The sequence below is a fragment of the Dermacentor silvarum genome, chromosome 1 (assembly GCF_013339745.2).
Source record: "Dermacentor silvarum isolate Dsil-2018 chromosome 1, BIME_Dsil_1.4, whole genome shotgun sequence".
In the NCBI taxonomy this organism is placed as follows: domain Eukaryota; kingdom Metazoa; phylum Arthropoda; class Arachnida; order Ixodida; family Ixodidae; genus Dermacentor; species Dermacentor silvarum.
The window spans coordinates 385,095,201-385,121,964 of NC_051154.1; the positions used below are offsets into that span (position 1 = coordinate 385,095,201).

At 46.1% G+C, this 26,764-nt stretch overlaps 1 protein-coding gene across 6 annotated transcripts in view; it reads left to right on the forward strand.

Annotated features, from left to right (window-relative positions):
• Positions 1-763: 763 nt before the first annotated feature.
• Positions 764-26,764, forward strand: part of LOC119446088 (protein sidekick-2-like) — a 224,147-nt gene continuing 198,146 nt past the window's right edge. For 2 of the 6 annotated variants that reach the window (XM_049660631.1, XM_049660632.1), the window contains exons 1-5: positions 766-901; positions 2,279-2,434; positions 2,783-3,109; positions 12,470-12,628; positions 19,959-20,285. In XM_049660631.1, coding sequence (XP_049516588.1) covers positions 853-901; positions 2,279-2,434; positions 2,783-3,109; positions 12,470-12,628; positions 19,959-20,285 — 1,018 coding nt within the window. In that variant the 5' untranslated portion in view covers positions 766-852. Of the gene's footprint in view, positions 902-2,278; positions 2,435-2,782; positions 3,110-12,469; positions 12,629-19,958; positions 20,286-26,764 lie in introns of all 6 variants that reach the window. The other 4 variants (XM_049660634.1, XM_049660633.1, XM_049660636.1 and 1 more) reach the window with 4 other exon arrangements.

Below are 26,764 nucleotides of genomic sequence, written 5' to 3' on the forward strand. Positions count from 1 at the left end.
TGAGGAGACATAGTTCGGTAACTCTAATTTGAAGACAAATAAGTAAAATGCATTTAAGTGGAACATTCAGCGAATACCAACTTTACAGGCACCAATGGCATACATTTGTGCGTTGATTTAAAACAAGCTTACATCACGCATGAGCGCTTGACTCTTCGGTATTCTGTTATTTTGGTTTTGGCTAGCTCGGCTTTAAATCTTGTTGCAGTTGACTAAGCAAAGATGTCACATCTTCCTAGTGACTTTATCAATGCGAATAAGTGCGAATATTATGACTTTATGCGTACTTTCCTGCCTGAAATAAAATACTTGTAAAGCACTTGTAATATATGTGGCGAGAGTAAGGTATGCCTGGCAACAGCACTTGGCAATGAAATCTATTGTGAATAGTCACCCTGTCACTGATAGCTTCTTTGGGCACCGCAAGAAGACAAATGTCGCAAGCGTACCGCATTGTACTGCTTCAGAGGCAGCACGAAAGCATGGGCCGCGGAATCTGCTTGATATAGACGATAAGCACTTGCTGGAGATTTCAGATACGAACCGCAGCCCGAACGTGCTTTTAAACGATTATAGAAAACAGCTCCCACTATAGGTGAGTACCCTACATTTTTTTCATCGTTCACCATAAGCCCCTCAACACAGCGCGAAGACGCGTTCAACTTGATGTATTCAGCACAAAGCTCTTATCAAATTTGACGGAGGCCTGTGTTTCTGCATCGAGTAGCGTCTTTTACATATCACCTAGAGTGTGTGCGAACTTATCGCCGTCAAGGAGAGGAGTTGAAGTGCCCTGCAGTCTGCAGAGCCTAGGATGGCCAACAAAGTAAACGCTCGCATACTACACCGAAGATGTGGCGTGCAGCAGGTCTGCCACTTTTGGTCATTTTCGCTGGGAGATGTAAGTACAAACAATACGAGCCGGTTAATACATCGAGCTTTTATGTCTTCGATATTACTGGTAATAATTATATTTTTTATAACAATTTTCTTGTGCCACTGCTAGATCCTCTGTGTTTTTCTTAGTTTTTCTTACTGCAGAAAAACCCGTCTGCCATACAGCAGAAGCCCCGTAGGTCGCCATCTTGCATTCAAGGGCACCATAAATAATGTTGTGATATGCGTTTTAAGTGCGAAGCACTTCAGGGGCCCGGGCTGTCGGCGTGTAGTGTGATCTGATGTCGTCATGGTCACGCGCAAAAACAGTGTCAAAACAAGTGCCTAATTGATCAAAACCGGTTCAAAATAAACTCACATGATTCAGAATAATGTAAAAGATAGGAATAATTAGGCATTAAGCACATTAATTAGCAGAAACTTGTGAAAAGCGTGAAAATATTGTTATGTGATGTCGGCGTATAATGTGATCCCATGACGCCGTGGTCACGTGCAAAAACAGCGTCAAAACAAGTGCACAATTGATCAAAACCGCTCGAAATAAACTAACATGATTCAGAATAATGTGAAAGGTAGGAATAGTCAAGCAACAAGCGAATTAATTAGGAGAAACTCGGCAAAATTGGGAAAATTTTGTAATGTGATCTCATGTCATCGTGCACGGTCACGCGTAGCAAATAGTTTGGCTCCATGTGCGTGGCGGTTTTCCACCAGTTGTGCCTTAGCACAGTGGTCAAAATGGCTAATGGGTTGCTAAACAAAAGATAAACACAGGATAAAACAAGATAAACACAAGGAAAACACAAGGGAAACACCGCGAATCACTGCTTCGCAATTCACTAGTTTTCACGTTTAGTGGAACTGCATTACCGCCGAGTTTGCCAAGGCCAATGTCCCGGACCGGTACACAATTTTTTTTCTAACACCACCTTGACAGAATTTCATGGGTTACGAAGGGAAAGTTGCGACGTTGCAACAGAGCCGTATACATGGCTCTCGGGCATTCCTGAGGACTTTTTATCAATGATTACGCCCAAGAATTTATATTCTTGTTTTACCGGCAGCGCCACGTCATTCAATTTTAGAACCGGGTCTAAGTGCAATCCTCATTTTTTCGAGTATAGCACTTTAACAGTTTTTATCGAAAGTGAACCCTGATTGGCCATGCTTGTGTGTTATTTTTGTGGTTCACTTGAAACGCTAAAAATCGTCACTTTAGTAGTTCTATCGGCTGTCATCCTTTGTGTGGGTAAGCCTCTGTTTCACTATTATGTAGATATCTGGGAAGAGCCCATTTTGTCGCACCGACCTTATTCGTGACACCCAACGAATACAACTCAACCTGCATAACTTAAACCAATTTTACCATCTTCTTTTTCAGGTGTGTGCTTTGAAGAACAGAACTTCGAATGCCCTGGAACAAAGAAAGTAATTTCCAGCACCTCTATTTGTGATGGAACAGTGGAGTGTAGACCCCACAGCGTCGGAAATCTTGATCCTCGAGCGGAAATTGCTGATGAAAACACTTCGATATGCGGTAATATGCAATCTGTAGTCGTCTGACGTTCTTGCACTGTTAGCAATTAAGGCACGCTTCGGTCACCATATCAACCGTGCTTTTAAGATTTATAATGCCTGGAACGGAATATCTTTCAGTTCGCTCTTCAGTCCAGTTGCCCTTTGTCGTTCAGTTTACCAAAGCATGGTTTGGTTTTCTGAATGCTTGAAGGCAATATAAATGTCATCAATGGCTACCAAACGTAGTCTCGAATCCAAATGTGGCAAAAAGAGCGTCGCTTAAAAAATTGTCCATAAGTCGCCGCGCCGTTTTGCTCAGTGTTTCGTTTCTTCCTTATCATTCTTTATCACTCCCCCTTCCCCACAGTTCCAGACCCAATAACTCGCAGCAACAAGTTAAAGCTTCACGCCGATCAAGTGATGTCGAACTCAGCCGAACTGGCCTGGATCCCTCCGTTTACATACCCGCGGAGCGGCGAAAAGCTGGCCGGTTATTTTCTGACTGCTTACTCCGGTGCTCATTCCGTCAAAATCAAGCTGGAACCAACCTTGAGCAGATACAACGTCACAAACCTGCAGGCGTGGACTCAGTACGTCATCATTCTGAGGCCATTTTACACAAGCGAGGCCCGTAAGAAATCTCCCCAACGCATTGGAAGGGCTGAGGCAGTGCAAGTACTCACTAAAGAGCCTGGTTAGTATCTGTATGCTCACAAATATTCTGCTTTTTGTTATTATTGCGACAGCAATTATATGGACACTCCAAGCGCATTTCTGCCGTCGTCGTCGCCGTCGTATAAAGTCGTATAAAGTCCAACGGCAATAAAATGGTCGCCGCGCGCCGTGCGCTGTGTCTGCGAGTGAAAGCGTAGGATGGTGAGCCGGCAATCGCGGCTCAATGTAGAGCACGCCAGGGAGGAAGGCATGCCAGAAGCGCACGGTTTTCGTTCGCGCGCGAGGCACGGGGTCGAGGTGACTCGGGGGACAGAGGGCGTGGTGTGTTCTGCTCCGTCGGCTGCTACTCACAGTGGGCCGCGCGAGTGCCGTATCTTCAAAGCAATCTGCGATGGGGACAATGTGCATGCGCCGAGTGCCGGTAGCTTCGTATGCGTTGTGCCTTCGACGTTCGCGTTGAAGCGAGACGACAGGCAGCGCGAAGGTCAATTTGCCCACTGCTGCTGGCGCGCTTTCTCACTCCCACGTTTTCACAGCGAGTTTCCAGGTTATCGAGAGAGATGTGTTGATGTTTACCTGTGCGCGTGATACCATGCTTGTCTATTTAGTTAGAAGCGAATGTTTACTACTTTATACGGCCCATTAAACTACTATATTTGCTTCGCGTATAGCTCTCTACAAATTTGCTATGGCAATCGATGCTTCGCATTTCGGGCGAAACTGCGACGTTTTGATTAGTACTCACTCGGCGAATGTTAAAATCAATGAATCTGGAATTGCACCCCAATGTAGAGAAATCTGCCGCGATAGTTAAGAGGCTATGATGTCCCGCTTTTGCGCACGAGATGGCGGGCTTGATCCCTGTGACGGTGGCCGGATTTCGATGGGGTCTGAATGCAAACACATGCGTGTACCATGCTTTGAATGCACATTGAACAATCTGAGGTGGTCATAATTATTCCGGAGCCATCTTGTGCTACGGCCTCTCTCAAAAACGAATGCGCAGTTCCCGGGTGTTACACCCGGCAATGTAATTTAGTACGTCGAGAAAGAGCGTGTGAAGCTCGTTACAGCACTGCCAATTTACACTGCCTTTACTATTTTCCCCTTTACATAGGTGGAAATTATTAACACATTTATTCTTACATAAACAAAAAGCACCGTTATGATAAAGCTTGGTGCACATTTGATAGCCAGAGATCCAGAATAAACGTATCTTACTCTCGTTGACATTTCATAACCCCAATGTAAACATGCAAAGCGGGACAGCAAAATTGGAAAAATGCTTTAAGTATCGGATATACGTATTATATGCTAATTTTGACGGGCAATGCCTCACTCCTTGTAGGTAAATGTAGGCCGTGCATATCAAGGAAACTTTTGCGTGTCTTTTGTGCCGGTTAGTATTTGAACCATCTATAAATTGTCTAGGTGAAGTTATCTTGTCAAAAGTGTACTTCTCTGTAAACTGTGTTGACAGCACCCCTTTGAGGCTTGTATTGAACAAAGTATTACAAACAAATTACCTCTGTGGGCGTACTCATGACATTAACAGAATGAATAGCACAATGAGCGATAATAGAAAGCGAAACGAAAAAAAACTTCATTATCCCTATAATCATAACACTCGTTGTTTTCGTAATGTTGCTACTTTCTCAAAGATTCAGTGGAGTTTCGGTTTCTCTTGTGTTAAATTACGTTAATTTATTAGTCCAGTAGAGTTATGAAATGTATCATCTGGGGTATACTCGCCATTTACACTACAATAGTATTAAACTGCAAGTTCCTGCGCTTATTACATATAGTTATTTCTTTTTTATTCATGAATATTAACAGCGTTTGAAACAGCATAACCATTTTTTGCAATACCCCGAATTGTTCAACGAAGCATGCCAACTGCACATTTCTCTTGATCTGTGACTTCAGATTCAAGGATACATCGTTAGAAGCTTATCAATTCAACAATCTGCGGCAGGTCATTCCACCAACATGAAGGATGTGACTCAAACAAAATTCTCACTTTCCGCTTTATATCATCATCATCAGCCTATATTTATGTCCACTGCAGGACGAAGGCCTCTCCCTGCGATCTCCAATTACCCCTGTCTTGCGCTAGCGTATTCCAACTTGCGCCTGCGAATTTCCTAACCTCATCATCCCACCTGACTTTCTGCCGTCCTCGACTGCGCTTCCCTTCTCTTGGTATCCATTCTGTAACCCTAATGGTCCACCGGTTATCCATCCTACGTATTACATGGCCTGCCCAGCTCCATTTCTTCCGCTTAATGTCAACTAGAATATCGTCTACCCCCGTTTGTTCTCTGATCCACACCGCTCTCTTCCTGTCTCTTAACGTTACTCCTAAGATTTTTCGTTCCATTGCTCTTTGTGCGGTCCTTAACTTGTTCTCCAGCTTCTTTGTTAACCTCCAAGTTTCTGCCCCGTATGTTAGCACCGGTAGAATGCAATGATTGTACACTTTCCTTTTCAACGACAGTGGTAAGCTCCCAGTCAGGATTTGGCAATGCCTACCGTATGCACTCCAACCCAATTTTATTCTTCTGTAAATTTCTTTCTCATGATCAGGGTCCCCTGTGAGTAATTGACCTAGATAAACATATTCCTTTACAGATTCTAGAGGCTGACGGGCGATCCTGAATTCTTGTTCCCTTGCCAGACTATTGAACATTATCTTTGTCTTCTGCATATTCATCTTCAACCCAATTCTTGCACTTTCTCGATGAAGGTCCTCAATCATTTGTTGTAATTCCTCTCCATTGTTGCTCAATAGGACAATGTCATCTGCAAACCGAAGGTTGCTGAGATATTCGCCATCGATCCTCACTCCTAATCCTTCCCAGTCTAAGAGCTTGAATACTTCTTCTAAGCATGCAGTGAATAGCATTGGAGAGATTGTGTCTCCTTGCCTGACCCCTTTCTTGATAGGTATCTTTCTACTTTTCTTGTGGAGAACCAAGGTAGCTGTGGAATCCTTGTAGATATTTGCCAAGATATTCACGTATGCCTCCTCCACTCCTTGATTACGCAATGCCTCTATGACTGCTGATATCTCTACTGAATCGAATGCCTTTTCATAATCTATGAAAGCCATATAGAGAGGTTGATTGTACTCCGCCGATTTCTCGATTACCTGATTGATGGCATGGATATGGTCCATCGTAGAATACCCCTTCCTGAAGCCAGCCTGTTCTCTTGGTTGACTGAAGTCAAGTGTTGTCCTGATTCTATTGGAAATTATCTTGGTGAATATTTTATACAATACTGAAAGCAAGCTAATGGGTCTGTAATTCTTCAATTCTTTAACGTCTCCCTTCTTATGGATAAGTATAATGTTGGCGTTCTTCCAGCTCTCTGGTACACTTGAAGTGGTGAGGCATTGCGTATAAAGGGCCGCAAGCTTTTCAAGCATGATATCTCCTCCATCTTTGATTAAATCTACTGTTATTCCATCTTCTCCAGGCGCTTTTCCCCTGGTCATATCTTTCAAGGCCCTTCTAACTTCATCGCTAGTTATAGAAGGAGCTTCTGTATCCGGTTCATCACTATTTCGAATGGAAGAAGCTTGGCTGTTTTGGCTACTGTACAGGTCAGTATAGAATTCTTCTGCTGCTTTTACTATGTCATCGAAATTGCTGATGATATTACCATGCTTATCTTTCAGTGCATACATCTTGCCTTGTCCTATGCCTAGTTTTCTTCTTACTGATTTCATGCTGCGTCCATATTTTACGGCTTCCTCAATTTTCCCCACGTTATAATTTCGAATATCCCTTACTTTCTTCTTGTTGATCAGTTTTGACAGTTCAGCGAATTCTATCTGATCTCTTGAGTTGGACACTTTCATGTTTTGCCGTTTCTTTATTAGGTCCTTTCTTTCTTGGGAGAGCTTCCCTACAGGTTGCTTTGGTGCCTTACCTCCCACTTCAATTGCTGCTTCTGAGATCAGCCTAGTTACGGTTTCATTCATTAGCTCTATGTTATCTTTATCTTCCTGTTCTAAAGCTGCATATTTGTTTGCGAGCATCAGCCTGAATTGGTCTGCTTTTACCCTGACTGCCTCTAGGTTGGCCTGTTTCCTCTTGACTAATTTCACTCTCTCTCTCTTCAAACTGAGAGAAATCCTAGACCTCACTAACCTATGGTCACTGCACTTAACCTTACCTAACACTTCTACATCCTGCACTATGCTTGGATCGGCAGAGAGTATGAAATCTATTTCATTCCTTGTTTCTCCATTAGGGCTTTTCCAGGTCCACTTCCTGTTGCTGCGCTTCCTGAAGAAGGTATTCATTATTCGGAGCCTATTCCTTTCCGCGAATTCTACTAACATCTCTCCTCTTGCATTCCTAGAATCGATGCCGTAGTTGCCAATGGCTTGCTCACCAACCTGCTTTTTCCCCACTTTTGCATTGAAGTCGCCCATGACTAAAGTATACTGAGTTTGCACCTTTCTCATTGCTAGTTCAACATCTTCATAAAACTGTTCTATTTCTTCATCATCGTGACTAGAGGTTGGGGCATAGGCTTGCACTACCTTCATTTTGTACCTCCTATTCAGCTTCATTACGACGACTGCTACCCTTTCATTAATGCTGTAGAATTCATCAATGTTGCCCGCTACGTTGTTATGCACTAGAAATCCTACCCCGGATTCTTTCTTATCTGGAAGACCTCTGTAGCAGAGGACGTGGCCGTTAGTCAGTACTGTGTAAGCCTCACCAGTTCTTCTAACCTCACTAAGGCCAATAATATCCCAGGAAATGCCTGATAATTCTTCAAATAGTCCTGCTAAGCTAGCCTCACTCGAGAGGGTGCGCGTGTTGAACGTTGCCAGGTTCAGTTTCCATTGGCGGCCTGCCTTGACCCAGAGATTCTTAGCACCCTCTGCCGCGTAGCAGGTCTGACCGCCGCCTTGGTCAGGTGCTCCGCAGCCACTGGGAACTGAGGGCCATGGGTTAATTGTCGGAGTCATGAGGGAGGTAGTGGCCGAATACTGCACCAGGGAGGCCAATTCCTGTTCTGGTGAGGGAGTGACTTTGATGAAGCTTAGTGGGCCTGCCTAGTTTGGTTGCACCTGAACTAGTATAGCCCCACTAGCTCTCGGCAATATGTACTTTTTTTTTTCTTTTGCCGGTGTCAGGCACCACTCCATGCCTGAAAATGTAGTGGAATGGAGCAGGATTCGAACTTACGACCTTCAGATTTGAAGTCGGGTGTTCTACCTCTACTCCACGCCACCACCGTCCCGCTTTATATATATGTGTGACATATTCCTTAAGCACGTGCTCTAAAGTTTATTCGGCATGCACATGTCTGAGTGTGTGTCGTTGGTCTTCCGTTATAATCAAAAATTAATTCGCCGGCAATATTTTACAAAGGACGGCAGAGCTCGGTAAAACGCTGCGAGTTCTTCTAAACAAATATGCTCTTCGTGACGCACACGTCTGGGGCACTTTTTTGTGGAAGTACAAGTAGCATTTGCATTCCAACCCCCCTAACCATCCGCAGTGGTCACGCTCACAAATCAGAGTAAAATTATTCTGTGACGAGTTCAGTGAGTGTAATTCATAGAAGGGGAAATAGCCTCATTCTTTTTTCTGCTCTGAAGACACGATCGTCGCCCTCACCCTTAATTATCAACTTACTAAAATTTATCCACCCTCACTCACAGTCATCATCGATGCATAGCTTTCTCTTTGTCCTCCCACACCCTTACCCTGAGTGGGTAATTTTACTACCAACCTCACTCGTCCTAACCTTCAGCTATCAAGAATGTATCGCCAGTTTCCTGCGTCTAATTAGCAGTTTACTTGCCTGTGAGTCAAAATTGACCACATACGTTGGCCCGGCTGAACAATAATAATAATTTAACATTTTTCCATGAACCAGCTAGAGACCAGCTGCGTTCATCTTGGGGCTGCTTAAGAGGTAGACAGCCGATTAGCAATTTGACAATGTTGCCGTTTAATACGAGTAGCGTATTCTTGTTTTAGTATAATTTTTTAAATATAGCTCTACTGCGTTTTGCTGATACTGGCATTAGCGGTGCGGAGAAGCGTGCAGCAGTGAAGAATCACAGAGCTTATACTGTAGCCAGATGGTTTACTTTACGATATTTTATCAGAGCGAGGTATTTTGCAACTTTATTTTTACAGTAATTGATAAATGCACCACAGAAATATGCATAAATTTAAAAGGTAGCATTTACGCACCTAGTGACTTCATGATACACTTGAATAATGACACGTGTTTATAGGCATTAGTGTGTATTTTTCAGAAGGCATAAAACACATGAAACAAGAGCACCACGTGTGGAAATAAGCGGCAAGCGGCGTCGGTGCTGAGATAGGGCCACCTTGTTGCAGTGTTATCGCAAGATCTTTTTCCCCAACCGTATGAATCAGTAGATATGGCCGTCCGCTGACAGTTTGCAGACTGCTGGTGGCGGAGCATTGCCAGGAGCGATGCCATTGATGCCGAAATATGGGTGAGAGAAATACCGCATGGTCGTCCTGATGTATGACCACTCCTTCACGACCACATGCAACTTGCTTGCCGCTCACCATCGAGGTTTGAAACGCGACCTACTGATTTATTTTCACTTCCTCGAAGTCGCCCTTCTTGGCCTAAAGTCCGCCCTCCCTCACCCTCGCTCTCAGACTTTCTGACTACGTTCCTCACCTCAGCCTCCACTCCCTCCGTGAGACTGAGGACACATGAGGCTGTGGACATCCTCGCTAGGGCGAGCCTTCAAGAAGGCGTCAATGTATGGTGTAGTTAAATCGGTAATAAGACAAAGTCTGGTTGCAACGAGGAAGCACGATGCCCTTTGAGTTCAAGGAAACAACGCATTGTACTCAGCCTCAAACAAAGCACAATAACGAACAGAAGAATATGTCAACAGTACATCACCTTGGTCAACTCAAAAAGTCAATTGTGGGCCACGTAATGTCCGAAAAAGCTGGCACATGGATTGTGGAAAAGCGTAACAAACATTTATGGCCAGCTGCGTACATGGAATTCAGTTCATACAGTTCCGGGCCGGACTTGTGGCGTCGAAGGTACGAGGAGTGTCTCTTGGTCTCAAGCAATCACAACATTTATATAGAAGGCAGTGAAGATGAACTTGTGCTAAGTATGGAATAATCTTTCGCGGATGTAGCCACGAAACTCAGTCCCTGGAAACAAAGCTTTTTTCAGAGCCCTGTTCACCAGCCACGTCTTTCCAGCGACGTGACTCGTATCACCCCGTCATTCCGGAGATTTCCTTTCTTATAAATGTTCCTTTTTTTTAGAGACCATATTTTCGTTAGTTTTTTGTTAGATCGTGATTGGCTTTGTAACTTTCGATAGTTGGCGGCTACGCTGGCTTGCTCCACATTTTGATGTTCCTTTCCTGCATTCATATGGGCTCTCGTGCCATGAGTATCAATCTCACACGACACGTTTCTCAACTTCGAACTGCGTCCCTAGATTGCGACGAGATTTCGTGTTTCCTGTTCTAATTTTTTTCACGAGATCTACGGCTTTCTATCGTTTATCTCCGATAGTACCTGAAACATGTCCTCTGCATTTTCCTCTCCTAATTAGAATATTCTTGCTGAAATTTATTGTGTTGTTGACTGTACACGTTGAACCATTACGAAATTGAGAACAGTGAACGCAGGCCGCATTCCCCGATGGTTCGCGGCCGTGCGCTGCTTACGCGGGCAACTCGCTATCCCAGAAAGGCCCGGGTGCTGCTATAGGCTGTCTTCATCTGCCTGTGGCTGGCAGGAATAGGCGCCGCGAGAGCTATGACAACAAGAGGCTCGGGAGAAAGCTGTCGTTAGATAACAAGCAGGATAAAAATACACGCAAGGTGCACCCTACATGATCGCGCCACCGAGCTGCGGTGAGGGCGAGGCGCAAGGTGCGTATATATGCAGTTGCTAAACTAAATTTTATAATGCACGTATGGTCCGGGACAGAGTGAGAGAAATATGCGGAGGAATAAAATGGCCCCCGAACTGACTTTGAGCAGTTGTTCCATGATCGACGCTATATGTGTCATTGAGGAGGACAGCATTGCCTAAAAAAAGTGCGGTACATTTTGAACTTTACAGCACAACTTCGTCATTTGTGGGGAGGGGTAGGAGAACATGCACAAATGTAGCTAAACATGAGACAAGTATTTAAATCAGAGAAATTCTCAGAATCTCCAATCTAGCGTCGAACTCGCTGGCTTCGTTTATTTAGTTTATAATTTTCGCCCTCACCACTCCTCAAACTCTCAATAGCTTCGTGTAAATACAGCGCTACTTACTCATTGATCGCCTCAATAGCTCGCAAAAAATGTTATACAATATTACTACAGCATGCTCGTGGCACAAAAACATTCTTCTTTTAAAGTGCATCAGGATAGGTGATGAAATTATTACAGGCTTCTACGCGTTTGTAGAAGTTGTACGTGGCCACGTGTCGACACGCGGTAACTTGTGTAGCCGCGCGCAGCAGTGCAGTGACAGTCTAAACTTGTCAGCCAGGTATAACAACCGTGACTCCCTTTGCTTATGCCGCAGTGGTGATGTCACAGGAATAAACAAGGCAAGAATAACTTCAGCAAGCCTAACCGACGAAGATAAAAAAAGAACACATTCAAGCGAGCGCACTGCCAACGTGTCCCTCTCTTTGTCTGTAAGCCGCGCTGAATTTTAACATGAACCCACTTAGTCTACTATGAACCAGCTTAGTCTACCATAACCCTAAGCTAACATAAAACTATGGCCACCGGAGCTAGGTCATGAAATACCCGCCTCGTGTTGCCACCACGGCCACATAACGGAGCCAGCTTTTTTCCCCAGCTGGTTGCACCACAACGAAGCCCTTCCTAACACGCGGCGCCTGCCTCGTGTTATATTTCGGGTGCGTGCGACATCCCGGACCTCATGCGCGTGGATCCATTGACCGTGCTCGTATATCATATCAGCATCATAACTTGTGCTTAGGGCTGGGGCTGTTGTGTTAGCTACAGAAACTCATTCTATTGCTAAGACTAGGGTATCACCATTGCACATCCTGATCTTCATTTTCTCATCTTTTCAAGCATTCCAGTACCACCTTAGCCATATCTTGGGAAGAATTGAACAACGCTGCTTAGGTAGCCTAAATAGCAGTGCACATTTTCGCATTGATTCTTGATGGAGGCGTACTGAAATTCTTTTGATACTCTTATAAACTATGGTGTTGTATTCATCCAGAGTTTGTTAGCACAATTTTTATTATTCGTTTTGAGACTGCAAAGCGGGGTAATGACATTCACCTTACCTGATTTCTCTGCCATAGCAACTAATATATTTCACTTTTTTATTTATTTCAGAAGTGCCAATTTTCGAAGAAGACAGCTTTGAGTGCCCGGATACAAAGCAAACAATTTCCAGCACCTCTCTTTGTGATGGTATACCAAACTGTCTCACGCATACCATGAGGGACATCAATCCCCGAATCGAAGTGGCCGACGAAGACGTCACGATATGCGGTAATACGAAAGATTGTTTTTACACTGCTGCCATAAATTTTCTCTGCACATATTCAAGTGCTTTTCTGCATCGGCCCTGGCCACATGGCACATACTAAATGGAGCGAGTACGGAAGTTTCACGTGGTGCAGGATTTCACGCGCCGCGAACTTTAGACATCTAGTTTAGTGTTGTCGTACAGCAAGGATGAATATAACTTGTTCACCATCATCGCCGTCATCATCAGCCTAGCTACCACAGTCTTGAGTGAGTTGACTTTGCGTATTCTTGCAAATTTCCTCACGTCATGGTCCGCGTCATCATAAAGAGCATACAGTTGTTTTATATACGGCACCACAGACGCACGGAAACAACTTCCGTGCTTCTGTGGTGCCGTATATAATTCGTGCAACAAGACTATTACAGTCCATAAAAACTATAAAGTCGGTTACAACTTAAGGCAGGAGAGGCCCCACCCGGATGACCGATGCGCGGCAGCCGATTTCCTCCGCGACTAAATACTCCCGATCAAGAAATCGTGCTTATAAAACGAGTATTTTTCGGTATAAATCATACTTTTTATCTTGATGTCTGGGTTCGTAGAGCCCTTGTGATGGAAATTCTACAGAATATGCCGTCGCCTCCAACAGCGTTGCGCGTCGTCTGTTACGATGCAAGATCGACGGCCGCGGGCCCTCGCGAAAGCGCCCACGAAATGCGGAGAAGATAAGATGCAGCACGAAGTTTGACAGCTTCGTGTTTTGCAAATTGACGTCATGCGTGCACGATTTCTTTTGCTGCAACAAGATTCCGACAGCCGAGAAAATAACGAACAAATTCTCGAGCAGTATGGATCTCCCACCACTAAAGCGGTGTACTGTGCGTCGCCTGCTTGCCGAGATTGGCTTCAAGCACGAGAAGAGTCGCAACTCGCTGCTTATTGACCGGGATGACATCTCCGAAGGGTGGAATCGCTGCCTTCGTGACGTGGAGTGCTACCGGGTGGTAGGCCGAAAGGTTGTCTTCCTGGACGAGACATGGGTGATGACGGGACTCACTCGGTCTATAGTGTGGACAGACACCGTAGTGCAGAAGTGCGGACGCCCGTACGCTCGAGCAAATAGCCTGTCGATGGATCTGAAAGAACTATTCTGGCAAAGGTCAGCACCTCATAATGACGCTCATCGGCAGCGAGAATGGCTTCGTCCACGGCTGCTTGAATGTATTACGAGGCTAAAAACACGGGCGACTACCACGAAGACATGGATAGTCATCGCTTCGAGGGGTGGTTCAATGACATTCTGCTAAGTTTCCAGCTGGTAACTTCATTATTATGGACAATGCACCTTATTATTGATGGCGAGAAGAGAAGTTGCCGACGACGGCCTGGAAGAAGGAAAAAAAAACATGGGTGTGGGTCAAAAGCAAGAACATCACTTATAGTTAAAGGATGGTGAAGATGCAGCTGCTTGAGTTGGTGGCATCTGTTGTGTCACGCTTTTTGGGCTACATCGTAGACAACGCAGCTGAAAGGGCCGGTTGCAGTGCACTCAGGCTCACTCTGTGCCACTGCGAATTTAATCCCATTCAGATCGTGTGGGGAAAGCTCAAAATCGCGTCGCTGAGGACAACAGAGACTTCAAGCTGTCCAGTGGTCGGAGACATCTTGTTGGGGAAAATCAAGCACGTAACGGCAGAAGACTGGAGGAAGAACATTCCTACGTGATGGACCTGGAGGCAGAGTTCAGACTTGACACGTCCGAGAGTGACCACATGCAACCCATCGTCACCCATGTAGGTGAAGATGACACTAAAGAAAGCGACTTCGACTATGAGCTGCCCGGCATAGCTAGAGCCACTCGACGAAGCAAAGCGGCTTCTTATTAATGAAAAAACAGCCCTTATTTTGGCTACCAACATTTGGCTCGTGGGGACGCTCCCCGAGCATCCACCCCATGAGCTCTCAAATAAATAGGCAGCGCATTTGATGACATATTTCTTTTAACAAAAACTCAATTCTGAAAGGCAGCGTCCTGTACACATCATGCTCAATTTAAGTGCTGGCGTGGAAACAGGCTTAAATGCTGTCAAATTCAGAACAAAAACAATTATTAACCTTGAGTAACTTTGCCGGGCCCCAAATTTTCTTTCGTGTGGCCACCATCGAGCTTGACGGGTCCTATAGTGAAGTAACAGCAGCCGAGGCGAAATTGACCGTCAATGTTGGCAGCCTCCATGTTAAAACGAAAACACAACATGCCGAAACGAAAACAAAAGCAGTCATGTTGGAGCCATCGATAAGCTTTACATACCCTTAAAAGCCGAGAAATGCAGCCAAGGGACAACAAAATCACACCGTTGCCTCAATTTACTCCACAGCACAGTCATTATTAATTTTATTAGGCCACTTCAAATAACAATAGGCAATGTAATCACAGTGGCATGCCCCTGTTGCCTGCTTTGAGGTAGTCGTTCTGCCCCTACCGCTCTTTACAACTTGCTGATATGTATAATTCCAATGTGAGAAGGCGCAAAATGCTCATCCGGGCGGCCACCGCAGAGCTTGACGGGCCCCCGTGGTGAAATAGCAGAAGTCGGGGCAATTCAATTCAATTCTTTATGTCAGACAACAAAGTTTGATAGGCACCGATAGCGATCTCGACTTCAATGCGCTGTCATGTCGTAAGCCATTGTTTAATTTCGTTAGACGACTAGGGCAAGTAATGCGAATGCAAGCACAATTATTAACCCTGAATAACTTTGCGAGGCCCAAATTCCGGGGGAGTTTACATTGGGCAGTCTGGGAGGTGCCTGAATGATAGGTTAAGAGAACACAAACAAAAATTGAACCGATACCGAGATGGTCATGTTTCTGTGCATTGCAGTGATTGTGGGTGCAAACGCTTGTTAAATAAGTGTTCTGTTTTGTATAGAAATGTACATAAAGTTACGCGAGAGGTTGTTGAAGCCAGTCTGATAGCGAGGGCCGGTGATAGCTGCATCAGCTCCCGTTCAGTTGCTCTGTGACTACAAATGACTTTGCGTTCCTGGATGAGGCCGCTTTTCATGTGCGATGATTGGGCCTTTCTGTATGCCGGCCTACAAATACGGTTGTTTCTCGAAATAAACACTCAGTTGAAAGTTGCCGCTCGTCCTGTTCCCTCGTTCTTGTCTATGTCTTCTAGCGCTGACCACCTCTGATGTCAAAATTTATCAGAATCTTGCAGAAATAATAATGCAAGACAAGTAGTCAGACAGAAAATCACAATGTAATTTTATGTAAACTATCTAGAAGGGCAGCAACCTCGTTAAGCTACTACGGTAGTAGCTTTCTGTTCTTGTGCATGCATTTTTTGTCGTTTCTTGTATCAAAATGCTGAGTAATGTTGAAAGTGTTTTATTGAGGCATTTCGTTCATTGAACAAGCCGTAGGCAAACTGACGGCCAGATTCAAAAAGTGAAATTTGCCCCAATAAAAATGCCTCTGTAATGACGAAATCGTCATACAGTGAATAAAACCCCGCTGCACAATGTTATCCGTGTCAAAAATATGCATCACCACCAAGTGTCATGGGCAACGAAACCCTCTGTTTACAAGAAGGAAGCGCGAAAAAAGCAACCACATAGCAAGGTGCTGTTTCACAATGTGGCACCCTTTCATGTGTATTTCTGGCGAGCTGCATCATGCACTGATGCATAAACACATGAACAGGGCGAAGTTACTGTGCAACCAACGTGATGCTTTTCCATGATGTATCTGTAAACTTTTCTGCTGTCATAGCTGATAGAACTTTCTTTTGTGCTTGTTGGTTAATCGCAGTTCAGCAACAACACAAGACGCAAGAACAGAACAGTAAGAGAAAACACAGCGAGAACGCAGATGGAGAAGATAAGGTAGACGAGAGAGAAAGGCTTTAATGAGATCGAAGAGTCCAGCCCTGCGATTCATAGGACTTGTTGCTTTAATTGGAATGACTTAATGAAATTGGAAAAAAATAACGTAGCTGAAATAAATTTTACAAAGAAATGCAAATATGAAATAAAAGGACAGAAATAAAAATAAACACAAACACGCACGGAAGCACCCACATGTTCACACACATACACACGCGAGCGCGAAAACTAAGAAAATTTCAAATATACAAAAATGGGGAAAATTAAACATATAGACAAACACGAACAAAACACGCATACACATTTACACACAGGCGCGGGTTGAGATGTTAGGAGCGAGTTCACAAGCTGCTGTGCCAGTGTTGTCGAACGTTTTTTATTTTTATTTTTTTTTGCACCGTTACCTTAACACTGTCATAGGATTTTTGAGTAGCAACATATCCCGAGAATTTAAAAGAAGCGCTGAGCTGTGTTGTGGGAAAGGCTTTTAAGCACTGGCAGCACACCTATACGTGGTTGTGTCACAGCAGGCATTCTACAGCTGGCACATGCAGTGAGCAAAGAGCACAAAGCCACACAGCGGCGCGAATTTATGCCAAGCTCCTTTCTAAAGGCACCACTTTAACGGTCATAATTTCATACAACTTCTTACTGCGGCTGAAATTAAGGAAACAAACACTGCGACCAAAAATCTGACCGCTACTAATTCAATAACATTCGCTCAAGCAGCGCATGTTAGACACTGATTGTTAGCCTTGCTCGACAGCAATCAATCGACGGTGCTACACAACACTCGAACGACGCTGCCAGACGCTCGCTTATCTTACAACACTGCTTCCAATGATCGTTTTTGCGCGCCGAGCTGGCAGCAACGAATCGTTGCATTACAGGTTGCTTTCGCCAATATTTTTTGTTGCGGCACTCGTAGGTTTGTTTCATCGGCGTAAGCTTTTCTCACTTCTCCTGAGAATGGTTTTGCTCCATCACTTCACCACGTCCGACAAAAAACACAGCGACACAGTACATGAACACACCCACCGCTCACAGTTGGTACCAGACTTAGTAAACATTTCTCGTCATAACTTCACTTTGGAGCAAAACAAAACATCATGAAACAAACACGTAGGATGTTTGTTTGCAGCGGTGCGTCGCCACGGGATTCTATTTTCAGACCAAGCGTAGCGCAGCGTCACCAATGCTCGCTGCAATCTTTCTTGACCGGATCATGGCTGAGACCAAATGCACGCGGCACAAATGGTGCATCACACGCTCGCAATAATATTTCTGGCCTGATAGGCTACCCCAAGCAGTTTGGGAATTCACGCACACAGGTGACGCGACTGGACTAGTTCGAAGCGCGGACGGACAGGTTTCCCCGTAGGCGGGGTCACCAGCTGTCCGGCTCAGCACGTCAGTCTACTGTGCGCGCCCATCTGTGGAGGCTCGTGTGCATCCATCCTTTGAGGGGCAAATGCCACTGCCTTTCAAAGTTGTACTCACTATAGGCAGGAAAACCACTTGACCAAGATGTAGAGCGGCCCATAAATATGTGGCCATTACTTACCAGAAAAAACAGAACATAAAATAAAAAGATTATAAATTTTAATTTCGCCATAATACATAGGGGCTCTTGTAATAGCCGCACTCGAAGTTTTAAACGATATATAAAAGTAAAAATAATATTATCTATCCCACTGATAAATTAGAGGTATAGGTTTGGGGGCTCAAAGTGTGATATGCGGTCGGGGAAAGCAAAAAAGAAAAATAGCTGCTCACATTTGAGCGATGCCACCAGCTCTGTACTGCATTGTTTTTTTACAGCAATGGATTACCACAGCGGCCACAATTACCTCTTCAAGAACTTTTTTGCGATGGGCACTACGTCATCATCAACCGCTACCGTATTCCGTGCTACGGCTTCCTAAATGCGGGCAAAGACGTCAGCGCTGTCACAGTCTGTTGGGAGCGCAGTGAACCTGCTATACTGTACAATGGGAACGTTGCTCTACAGTTCACCAGAGAGTTTTAGAAATGCGGACCCAAAGGAGGACGAGGAGAGTTTTATATGTTGATGTTAGAGGCGCATACGGGTTAGCGAAGCAAAGAAGAAACAGACCGAAAGAGAGCTAACTCACGGCTAGTTTTATTTCGCGAAAGCGTGCGTAATTTTATGGGCAGACCCACACAGTGCAGCAAAAAAAATCAATATTAATGTACGGGACTCAAGACGGTATCGCAGAGCCACGATCAAGCTACTTAAATTCGCTCTTGTACACGCGCGACAATACTGCATGCTTTCGTCTATACCATGTAATGTGGCGTATTAGGGTAGAAGCTTGGGCGAGTTGGTCGTAGTTAATAACGCCGGTATTGCATAGCGTGCGAAATGTAGGAAAAAAAGGACTCTTTACTCATCTCTATCCTTTTCTTTCTACTTTTCGTAAGCTACGCAATACCGCCGTTGTGTACCAAGAAGTCCTGAAATTGTTTCAATACGTACTAAACACAACAATAAAGGAGTTATTTCCTTGTGTTTCTTTATGACTGGTTATTTTCTATAAGGAGCGCTGAAAAAAAAAGCGGGCAAGTTTGCACTCGGTCGTGCAAAGCTTAGGCACAGCGAAACTGTCGATCTTTAAGTCTTACTGGCTGCTACTGCTAGGTATTAACTTCGTTGCTGATAGGTCGTAACTTGGTTTAACTTAACTACGCATTTAGGAAGGTATTCTCGAGCGATCACCTTCGGAGGTACCTTCCCTTTCGCGACATTTCGCGTGACTAGTGCTGGACGCGTCGGCGCCTATGAGCGACAGCGTTCCTGGCATGCCACTAACGCAGGCAGGCTAACTAAGGTTAGCATAATGCAAAGAACGCTGTTGCTTGGCGACGCCGAACGCGTTGGCGACATTTCGCGTGATTAGCCCTGGACGCGTCGGCGCCTACGAGCGACAGCGTTTCTGGCATGCCATAAACGCAAGCAGGCTAACCAAGGTTGGTACAGTGCCCAAGAACGTTGTTGCTTGCCGACGCCGAACGCGTTCAAGGCTAGCCGCTCGATATCAATCGGCCACCTTCGCTGTGTATTGAGCTTTGCGCGGCCTAGTGCAAGCTTTCGCCTTTTTTTTTTTCTCCTGGCTAAGCGCGCCGCGGAGGGAAGAGAGCCGGGGGTCAGGAAGGGAGGGAGCTGGCGAGGAAGAAACCGCGTTCTCATGAGCCGCGCCGCCCTCCTGGTTGCATCGCTACGGCACGGCAGTTTCTTCATGCGAACCACAAATTATGGCTGGCTTAAACATTTTCGCTGTTAAAAAAAAAGATGCATACACGGTAACCATGCCAAGAAACACCTGTCTTCGTTATTTGTTTTAGATTTTAGTACCACAACGTATGTCCGCGAACCCTTAGTTGATAAAATGCCATGTTTCATAAATTGATGTTTCATACGATGCTCTTTCTCCAGTTCCAGATCTGCTTACCCGCGTGCACGAGTTAAAGCTTCGGAGTGGTTTTGTAACATCCAGCTCCGCAGACCTCATATGGCACCCTCCTGAACCTAATTCTTCCAGCGGGGACGTACTGGCCGGCTATCTTCTCACCACGGAATCGAGAGTGCATTTCTCCAAAACTACACTACAGCCAACCATGCGCATTTTCAACGTCACTGAACTCAAACCCTGGATGGAATACAACATCGTTCTCAGGCCTTTTTACGAAAGTGGCGCCCGTACTGAACCTTCACACCGCTTCGGAAGGGCGGAAATGGTGAAGGTACTCACGATGGCCACAGGTCAGTATACACTGCGGGTAGTGCACGTAATTGCTGAGTTTATTGCGTCACTGGTTTCGTAAGTGCGAGAATCGAGTTTTATTTTACGAAGTGTCTGAAGATACATCATACGTTCGCGAAAACATTTATGAAAGGTACGTTTAACGGCTTCCCTAACAATTTGTTTCAGGTACGACCAACGTTTTTTGAGCTTAACAGCGAGCCATAAGAGAAAGATCTTCCGCAAAGCCGCATCATGCGACGCTTCCCACTGACAACAGACTATAGTGGTTAGAACACGTACAGGGCTGTTTATTGTACAAGCATACCCTGCCATCATCATTTCTGCTGGGTAGGATTCTGTGCAAAATAGGGGGAGAATCCAAGTGCAGTAGCTCACTTCAATGGAAATAAGTGTCAGTACGACTGATGGCTTTGCGTTGCTAACGTTTAAAAGGGGTTCTAGGCATTTATCACGTTTAATCCCTGTCATTAGGAGTGGTGCCACAGGACTGGAAGGTGGGCAAGATCATCCCAGTCCCAAGAAGGTACTTCGTCATCACATAATAGCTATCGACCGATTTCATTAACGTGTGTGGCTTCAAAATTAATGGAGCACGTCATTATTCGCATGTAACCAGTTCTAATCTCTGTTGACTTCTTTCACCCACAGCAACATGGTTTTCAAAAGGGTTTATCTTGTGAGACCCAGCTTGCATTATTTACTCATGACATCAGCTCAAGCATTGATCGCAATATTCCATAGACGCCCTGTTCCTCGACTTCGAGAAAGCCTTTGACAAGGTACCACACAACGACTATTCCTTAAGCTCTCACACCTAAATCTTAACCCCTTTGTCTTCGACTGGCTGTGCGACTTCTACACAACAGGCACAGTTCGTCTGTATTAATGGGCATACTTCCTCATTAGCGCCTGTTATATCCGGAGTTCCTCAGGGAACCGTCCTCGGACCATTACTTTTTTAATCTACATCAATGACCTACCGACAAACATCTCCTCCTGTATTCGACTTTTCGCAGACGATTGTGTCCTTTACCCGTCCTATCCATAGCTTCCACGATAACATTTCCCTTCAAAACGATTTACTAACTGTTCAGAACTGGTGTTAGAACTTGGCTAATGGTTTAAATATCAGAAGACTTCGCAGATCTCATTCCACCGCCGAGCTTCCTACCAAGCACATAGGTACGTCATTTTTGGCTACGAATTATCTTTAGCTTCATCGTACAAGTACGTTGGTATCACAGTGACTAATGACCTCCGCTGGTCACATCATATAGGAAGCATAACAAATGAAGCTAACCGTGTCCTTGGCTATGTCCGGCGTAACCTTAAGTTTACCCCTCTCACGTAAAATTGCTAACGTACCAAACGTTCATTCGTCCCAAGCTGGAATACGCATGCGCAGTTTGGGACCCGTACCAGATAACTACGCGCCTGTCCCCTTACCACAAGTTTTATCACTCGTCTCTTGCTCACTCGATTATCGTACCCTGATCATCGCCTTTCGCTCCGCAAACACTCACTCTAAAGCTGTATACCCACCACCTGCGCGCACTACTGCGCAACCTCAACTCATTCTTCATTCGAACAGCGAATGACTGGAATCATCTGCCCACGCGACGCTGCGCACCACTCCGACCCGTGCCACTTCAAGTCATTCATCGAAGAACTCGTACAAATGTAACCCACCCCTCATGTACTACCCCCATACCAGGGGCATTTGAGGTATCAATAAATAAATAAATAAATAAATAATAAATAAATAAATAAATAATAACTAATAGGAAAAGGTAATGTAGAATCTTGTAAAACATGCAACAATTGGCCTTCGGAAACGCCGAAATTAACCCAAATATGTGGCAGGAATCTCCATAGTTTGCAGTCAGTGGTCAATATTACAAGTAGGAAAAGCTCCTGTGCGTCGCTACTTACTGGTATCTTGCCCTAGTCAGTAGCGAAAAGATTTTCGCGACATCAGGCCAACCAGCTGCAAAGAAAAAAATTGCTATAGGGGCACCTAAGCAATTTCTATGATGTGTAAAAGCGAGAGCACTACTTGTCGCTGAGTGTGTCGCTGAGTATGTCGCTGATTTTGGTGTGTTGCGGTGAAATGGTGCTGAATTTGTGCTGCTGCCTTATGTTTCCGAGTCTAATGTTGCTACTTATGGGGTCGTAGCAACGCAAGACAACAAACCGGCCATATTGCGATCTCTCAGCTGAGTTTTATTTGCGAAGTTCGCATTAAAGTAGTGTTTCACGCACATTGTGTGGAGTGTTCTTTCTCGTTGACACAAATTTTCAGCGCGATGTCACCACTTTGTCGAGCGATGATAGTACATTTGGAGGGTGCACGTTGTCTCGCTGAAGCCACTGCAGCTGTCGGCGGTATGAAGTCTTCATCGTCCAAAGTTGAATCGCTCAGGTCTACATCTTCAGACGAGATAGTAGAGCGTGGACAGAGGTGCCAGTTCACTGCCCACAAAGTAGCATACCATCTCAACTCAGCGAAACGTGCGAAGCGAGCTTCTTCAGTGAAACAACATTCACCACCCAAGGAAAAGGTCCACGCGAAAACAGAGCGAGCGGCTGCGCAACGAGCACGGCGAGCTGCAGGGGATGCAACTAACTTCGTGAGGCACCGGAATCGACTTGGTGTCCGAGAACATGCCACGCACAGTGTACGAAGTGAGGTATGCATCGAAATACTACTCCGCTTACAAAAGGCCATGCTACTGTCGATAAACTTGGACCCGCAGTTGCCGTCGCCGGAGCTCATGGTCGACGACGACTACGACATCGGCCAAGACTATGAGGAGGAGTTCACCTGCGAACGCGATGAAGACATGTAATGTCAAAACCACGGTGCCACTCGGAAAAGTACTGTCATTGCTCGTCAAAGTGGTGTCATCGTGCTCAAAAGTGGTGCCAACGAGAAAGAACATTCAATGCGATGTGCGTGAAACACCACCTTAGCTGAGAGATCTCAATATGGCCGGTTTGTCGTCTTGCTTTGTTGGCACCTCATAAGCTGCATAAGCTCATAAGCTGCATAAGCTGCAACATTACATTCGGAAACATAACGCAGCAGCACTAAACTCGGCGACATGGCTCAGCGAAACACTCTGCGACAAGTAATGATCTCGCATTTACTCATCATAAGAATTGGTTATGTGCCCCCCATAGTTTTTCCTCGCTGTCGTCTGTTGCAAAGGTGGCGCAATGCAACGAATGGCGCAGTGTCTCGTGCGCTCGGCTGCGGAGCGGCAGCGGTGGGGCTTCCGCAGAAAATGGAGTCCTCACCATGGCGTTTTTCTTTTGTTAGATAAAGATTTTTTGTCACGGCTTACTGATGGCAGAGATGTCGCACAATGAGTCAAGTAATGTGCTCGCATGAATATATATATATATATATATATATACTGCGACGAGGTTTATGGTCGTCGATAACGTTGCAAGAATGCTACGTAAAGGTAGGCACTGCAAGGGCTTTTCGTAGCACGGAGCTCACTCGCGATGACGGCACGGTACTTCCTCTTCCTCTTCTGTCGGCACATACACAGGGGCAGCCTCTGCTTCATTACAATGCCCCGGGAGCGAAGCATAGCCATCCTGGCGACTCAGGGCGCAGAGAAGATGAGTGGGTCGTAATACGGTTTCAGGCGGTTGACATGTACTGTCTCGATCTCGTCCACGACGACGCAGGTCTGGTGACACTGTGAGCGGCTCAACGATGTAGTTGACCGGTGAAGTGGCATCGACGATACGGTACGGACCGTCATAACGCGCGAGGAGTTTGGAAGAGAGGCCAGGAATGTGGGCTGGTATCCAAAGCCAAACAAGCGAACCGGGAGCAAAGCTGGGTGGTGGTTGATGAGTATGGTCATGTCATGTCTTTTGATGTTCTTGAGTCTCGCTAGTGAGGGAACGTGCCAGCTGACAGCAATCTTCAGCATACTTGGCGACTTCGGAAAGCGGAGTGTACTCTGCGGCGTCAGGTTGGTACGGCAGTATGGTGTCCAAAGGGCATGAAGGCTCACGGCCATACACAAGGAAAAAGGGGGAAAATACGGTAGTCGCTTGCGTCGCAGTGTTGTATGCAAACGTGACAAAGGGGAGTACGGCGTCCCAGTTGGAGTGGTCGGATAGAATATACATCCGCAACATGTCGCCAAGTGTGCGATTGAACTGCTCGGTCAGGCCGTTGGTTTGGGGATGGTATGCAGTCGATTTTCGGTGGATGATCCTGCACTCAGCGAGGAGGGCTTCGACACCCTCCGAAAAGAAGACACGGCCCCTATCACTCAGTAGTTCTCGGGGAGCACCGTGGCGAAGAACACAATTGCGAAGGATGAAAAACCCAACTTCACGGGCAGTCGCTGCCGGCAGAGCTGCAGTCTCAGCGTAGCGAGTAAGATGATCTACGCCGACAATAATCCACCGATTTCCACTCCCGCTGCATGGAAGTGGGCCGTAGAGGTCGATGCCGATGCGGTCAAACGGACGAGCCAGGCATGGTAGCGGCTACAACGGTCCTGTGAAACGGTGTGTAGGTGTCTTGCCCTGTTAGCAAGTAGTACAAGCCTGAATGTACTTTTGCACAAAGTTGTACATGCCTCGCCAATAATAGCGCTGACGCAACCTTCTGTAAGTTTGGAGGACGCCGGCATGAGCGCTTAGGGGATCAGCGTGAAAAGACGCGCAGATGTCAGAGCGCATATGACGAGGTATAGCAAGGAGCCATTTCCGACCGTCGGGCATATAGTTGCGGCGATATATAATGTTGTCTCGCACGGAAAAGTGGGTTGCTTGGCGACGCAGTGCTCGTGTCGAAGGGACATCAGACGGAAAGGCAAGGTAGTCAAGTAACATTGCAAGTGTTGGGTCCTTGCGCTGCTCTGTGAGCATGTCGATGATGGTCAACGCTGACAGGGTGGACGTGGAGTCTGACAAAGACGCCAAGTCAGGCGTCAGTGGCGAGCGGGAGAGCGCATCAACGTCGGAGTGCTTGCGACCGGAGCGGTACATGACGCGGATGTCGTACTCTTGCAAGCGAAGCGCCCAACGTCCTAAGCGTCCCGACGGGTCTTTCAAGGAAGAAAGCCAACAAAGGGCATGGTGGTCAGTAACTACGGCGAAAGAACGGCCGTAAAGGTATGGGAGAAACTTGCTTAGTGCCCAGATGATCGCTAGGCACTCCTTCTCTGACACTGAGTAATTTATTTCTGCTTTCTTTAGTGTACGGCTAGCATAAGCGACGACGTATTCATCATAGCCAGCTTTCCGTTGCGCTAAGACCGCACCAAGGCCAACTCCGCTGGCGTCAGTGTGAACTTCCGTAGGAGCAGCAGGGTCGTAGTGGCGAAGAATCGGTGGTGAGGCCAACAAGTGGCGCGTCTGCTGAAATGCCGCATCACATTCAGGTGACACCGCTGCTATGCCGTTACTGGCGGAAAGTAAACTTGTCAAGGGCGCCATGATGGATGCGAAGTTGCGTACGAAGCGACGAAAATAGGAACATAAACCAATAAAACTTCTGAGGGTTTTGATAGACGTTGGCGTCGGGAAGTCTGCAACGGCGCGGAGCTTGTCTGGGTCCGGGAGGACGCCGTCCTTGGAGACTACGTGACCCAAGATGGTTAACTTGCTTGCAACAAAACGGCACTTTTTGATGTTGAGCTGTAGGCCGGCAGAGGCGAGACAGGTCAGAATGTCATGCAGGCGAGCGAGGTGTTTCGGGAAATCAGTTGAGAAGACGACGATGTCGTCGAGGTAACATAGACACGTCTTGCACTTGTGGCCGCGAAGGCTGGTATCGATCATACGCTCAAAAGTAGCAGGCGCGTTTCACAGCCCGAAGGGCATGACGTTAAACTCGCCATCGGGTGTAACGAATGCGGTTTTCGGACGGTCAGATTCGGCCATTCAGACTTGCCAGTACCCGGAGCGCAGATCCAAGGAAGTGAAATATTCTGCGCCTTGCAAGCAGTCGAGAGCGTCATCGATTCGAGGCAGTGGATAAACATCTTTTCTTATCCTGTTTAGGCGTCTGTAGTCGACACAAAAACGAATGGAGCCTTTTTTTTCCTTACCAATACGACAGGTGAAGACCAAGGACTTTGAGTAGGACGGATGACTTCACGTTTGAGCATGTCGTCCACTTGCTCCGTGATGACTCGTCCCTCTTTGGCCGATACACGATACGGACGCTGTCGCAAGGGGGAGTGAGAAGCGGTGTCAATGGTGTGAGAAACACCGGTGGCACGGCCCAATGACGTCTGATGGCAGTCGAAAGAAGAAAGAAACTTGTGAAGGAGAGCGAGAAGTTGGCGGCGATGAGATGGGGAAAGAGCAGGGTCGATGGCGTTGTCAAAACACACTGAAGACGATGAGTCTGAGACAGAAGCGACGGCGTGAACGTAACAACGGCGGGAGTCCGTAGGAACATGGATATCGTCAATGTAGTCGACCGCATGCA